Genomic DNA, 4,072 nt, shown 5'->3' with positions numbered 1-4,072 from the left:
ACCACCCCTGTGTCCCCCCAGCCTCCAGATCTGGGTACTCTGTGAACCATAAGGTCCACTTCCCTTGGTTTGTTCTCAACACTTTATGAATGCTGTAGTCTTGGTGAGTTCTCTCATCACCTGTTGCCTCTCATGTTATCTTCTTTCTTACAAGTTTATACTATTTTGCTGTCTTTACTTTCATTTTATGAAGTCTGAAGGGGAAGTGGTGTCAAATATCAGAGGCATCCTAGTGTAATGGTTGACAGTGCAACCTCTGGAGCAAAATGTCCTGGCTTTAAATCACTGCTTTTCTGCTCGCCAGTTGTGTGACTTGGACAAGTATTGTGACCTCTCTGTGTCTCAGTTTTCCAATCTTTCAAAATGTAATGATAGTAATACCTGTTCTGAAGGGTCCTGATGAAGATGTAATGACTTGATATTGGTAAGGGCTTAGAGGATGGCATGGTCCCTGACATGTGACATGTGTTAAACCATATACCTTGTGTAATTTTTCATCTTGCACTGGAAACCTGGAGCTGAGATTTGAACCCAAGTGGGTCTGGCATGTTTTGTTCCTCTAACCCACACTGGCTCTTCAAGGCACAAAATACCCTAGACCCAGAGCTCTTGGCCAGAGGCATTCACTCCAGGGAGTCACTAGCAGATGAATAAAAGTGAAAGCCCCTTGGATGTCTGTGCTCACACAGAGAAAGAGACTATGGTATTCCAGTGGCTAGGGTTCTGTTTTGAGCTCCGACACTTACTGTGTGTTCTTGGGAAGTGCAGTCACTTAACAGGCCTCAGTTACCTTGGCTCTAAAATTGAAATTTTCGGGGCGCCTGGGTGGCTTAGTCGGTTAAGCGTCCGACTTTCGCTTAGGTCATGATCTCGCGGTTCGTGGCTTCGAGCCCCGCGTCGGGCTCTGTGCTGACTGCCAGCTCAGAGCCTGGAGCCTGTTTCAGTCTGTGACTCCCTCTCTCTCTGACCCTCCCGTGCTCACGCTGTCTCTCTCTCTCCTAGAAACAAATAAAACGTTAAAAAAATTTAAAAAAAATAAAATAAAATTGAAACTTTCAATTCTCCTTTTGGACTCAGCTGATGTCTGTATGTGACAGTACTGGCAGAGGATGGGGATCCCTGTCACTGTCCTTCCTTCCCCACAACCTGGATAGCCAAAAGCTACTGAAGAGCATGGTGGAAGTTGGAGTGGTGGCAATTAACCAACTTGTGGGATTTCCAGGCTCCTCTAGTGTCTGAAGCTGCCAGCCTCTGATTCCAGAGGATCAGGCACCACGTGACTCCTGATAGAGTACACCATTGTTCTTGGGCAGTGTGGGGCAGCTGCTCAGCTGAGACCGAGTAGGCTTCTTTTGCTGACCATTCTTTTCTTTAGGGGCCCCAGCTGTCAATACCCAGAGTTTTGAAAGAACCGGGCCACGGTGATGTCAATCTCCAGGGGTATCATGGTGGTTTCCAAGGCAGGAGGTTCCATTATGAGCGGTAAGAAAGGTCCCAGGGACCCTGCAGAAATAAAGCTGGTGCTCTTTGGGCAGGGACCATGGTGGGCCAGATGGGCTGGCAAGCAGACTGACCTGGAGTGTATTGTGAGTAGCTGGCATGCTTGGAATGTTGAGGCTCTGTTGCCTTCTTAGCATAGCCCCTGAGCCTCCTAGCCTCTTGCCCATTCAGGGACTCTGAGCAATCTGAGGCTGGGCTGGGCTGGCTCCCAACCCTGAGGCCCCAGGACCTTCTTATCAGGGAAAGGAAGGACTCAAGGATGACAGAGTCATTGTCTAAAAAAGCCCCTGACTTTACCTGCTTGTCCTCATGGCCTTCCTATCCTCCCTGCCAGGCCTGGCTCAGGACCACCAGTAGCTCTGACTCTCTATCTTTTCTTATTTCCCAGCAACCCAGAGGCAGATATGGTGGCAGAGATTGGCCTGGAAGAGCAAAATGAACTAGAGATGGAAGTTATGAGAAGGCAGGTGAGCATCTCCTATGCCATGGACCCACTTACTTGGTGGAAGCAGGATCATGGTATCTTGGGGCAAGCGGGGCTCAACAGCAATGAGACCACTCTCTTTGAAGTCATCCTAGCCTCTACCACCAGAGGTGAGGTCACGCTCCCCTTCCTTTCCTCCCAGGCCTCAAGCCTCCAGTGGTTCATCTTCATGATAGCCTCAGCCCTGTCTCGCTTCCTGATTTGTGGGAAGGGAATAGGGTAAGCCAAAAGGAAGACCAAGAGGCAACAGAAAAGGCTAGAACTCTGTGCAGAGAGAATGGTGCTAGGAGGTCTGGGGAAAAGGTTGTCTTCTTAAGAAGAGACCACAGCAGCCCTGGACCTGGGGGGGAATCTGCCCTGGTGGCTGTCTCTGAACCCTGAGTGTCACCCATCCTGGAGTCCTCAGTCTGGTGCTGCTGCTGCTGCTCTCATGCCAGCCTGCCCCAGGACTGAAATGCCTTTCCCCACCTCCCCCAGCACAGTTGGGACCAGCTGGCTTCTTCCAGACAACTGGGTGAACACCAATGGGCAGGCAAGGTGGCTGGGCCTGTGAACACAAATAGCCTGGACATCTGTCTCATGGGCCCACCCTAGCCTCCTGGTTTCCGTTGTTCTGTCTGCTTCTCACCCAGAGGCACTTTGGTCTTGCAAAGGGCAGCAAATCCCCTTTCTCTACTAACTTCATACTTTCCCTAGTAGTGAGCCATGGGCTTCCTCAGGAGCTGTGGTCTTCTCACTCATTAGCCTCCTGGTCTCTACAGCTGCACGGGATCACCTGCCGTCTGCGAGCCCTGGAGGAACAGAGCGCCACCTGGCGCCACAGGGAAACTATGTTCTTCACCATGTTGATGTCGGCCTGTGTCGCCAACCTGTGGCTGTGGATGCGCCAGTGATGTCTCATGCTGCCTGAGCCCTCTTTTCCTTCTTGTTCTTCCCTTTTCTCCCTGGGTCACCCTTGCCCATCCTCCTTCCATATCCCCACAGCTCTTAGCAGCATCAAGGCCATTTTCCAACTCTGGTTACACCCCTTGCCTGGGGGAGGCCCTGGCTGCTGGGAGGTAGAGGTCTGAATGGGCTGAGGTGCAGCAACTTCGGAGAGTGAGGAGGGTGGGTGGCATCTAGTCCCCACAATAACACCAGTGGCAGGTGCTTCCTACTTGTCCATCACGGCTCCATGGTGACCATCTCAGAGCTGAACCTTTCCTCTGTGCCCTCAGCATCCCTTCTGTTCCACCTTCTGTGGCAGGGGCTTGGCTGGCTGTCTTCCCAGTTTTCTCCAAGTTGTGTACAGGGCTCTGCATAGAGAACATGCTCAATAAAAGTTCACTGATAGCAGCAAACTCTGGTGGCTGAATTTCTTACATCCAGGATTCCTGTAGGCATAGCACCTCTGGAGAAAGTCACTGCTGCAGGGACTGGGCTGATGCCACACCCAAGGGGTTCTGGTACCCTCCTCCCCCTCCTTCCTAAGGTTCCCCACCCATGCAGAGAGCCTGCTTAGGGGCAGGGATTGGCAAAGTCCTTCCTGTTGGGTTCATGCTGCTGACTGCTTGTGGAGAAGCCATTCTGCGCAAGCTTGTCTGGGTCGTGCATTGCAGGGACTCAATCAGAGTAAGTCTGGAAGGTACCAGAAACTTTTCCATTTACCCAGGAGGAAATTGAGTCCTGGAGAGGGAGAACATGGTCTTGGGTCATCCAATAATACTGGGACAGGGCTAGGGTAGAATGGGTTCTCCTGTGTCCCAGCCTAGGTCTCTGCCAGTCTCATATAGACTTGCTGGGGGCAAGGCCTCAACTCAGCTCTGGAGGCTGAATGAGAAGCTACATGGAGGTACCTTGAACTCCTCTGTCCAATGTCCATGGCCCGCCCCATGAAGCTCACCTCAGACAAGGTGGATTGCTGGTAGGACAATGGAACTAGGCCTGATCCGATATGAAGGCAGTTGTGCTCAGCTGCAAGAGGCCTTGGGAAGAGCTGTTGCCCCTTTTCTTGGGGCCAAGGGATAAATACACATGTCTTGGGGGTAGGGACCCAGAAGCTTCTCATTGGCTTTAGTGGCTAGCTGGACTTTCTCCAATCCTCTAAAT

General features: G+C 51.6%; 1 protein-coding gene across 1 annotated transcript in view; it reads left to right on the top strand.

Annotated features, from left to right (window-relative positions):
- Positions 1-3,315, top strand: part of FATE1 (fetal and adult testis expressed 1) — a 7,441-nt gene extending 4,126 nt beyond the window's left edge. The window contains exons 4-6 of the mRNA XM_077752523.1: positions 1,376-1,482; positions 1,889-1,967; positions 2,746-3,315. Coding sequence (XP_077608649.1) covers positions 1,376-1,482; positions 1,889-1,967; positions 2,746-2,877 — 318 coding nt within the window. The 3' untranslated portion in view covers positions 2,878-3,315. The remainder of the gene's footprint in view (positions 1-1,375; positions 1,483-1,888; positions 1,968-2,745) is intronic.
- Positions 3,316-4,072: the final 757 nt, after the last annotated feature.

This window comes from Crocuta crocuta, unplaced genomic scaffold, assembly GCF_008692635.1.
Source record: "Crocuta crocuta isolate KB4526 unplaced genomic scaffold, BGI_CrCroc_1.0 scaffold2112, whole genome shotgun sequence".
NCBI classification, from domain to species: domain Eukaryota; kingdom Metazoa; phylum Chordata; class Mammalia; order Carnivora; family Hyaenidae; genus Crocuta; species Crocuta crocuta.
The sequence above is the reverse complement of the archived record's forward strand: the minus strand, read 5'-3'. Positions and strand labels throughout refer to the sequence as shown.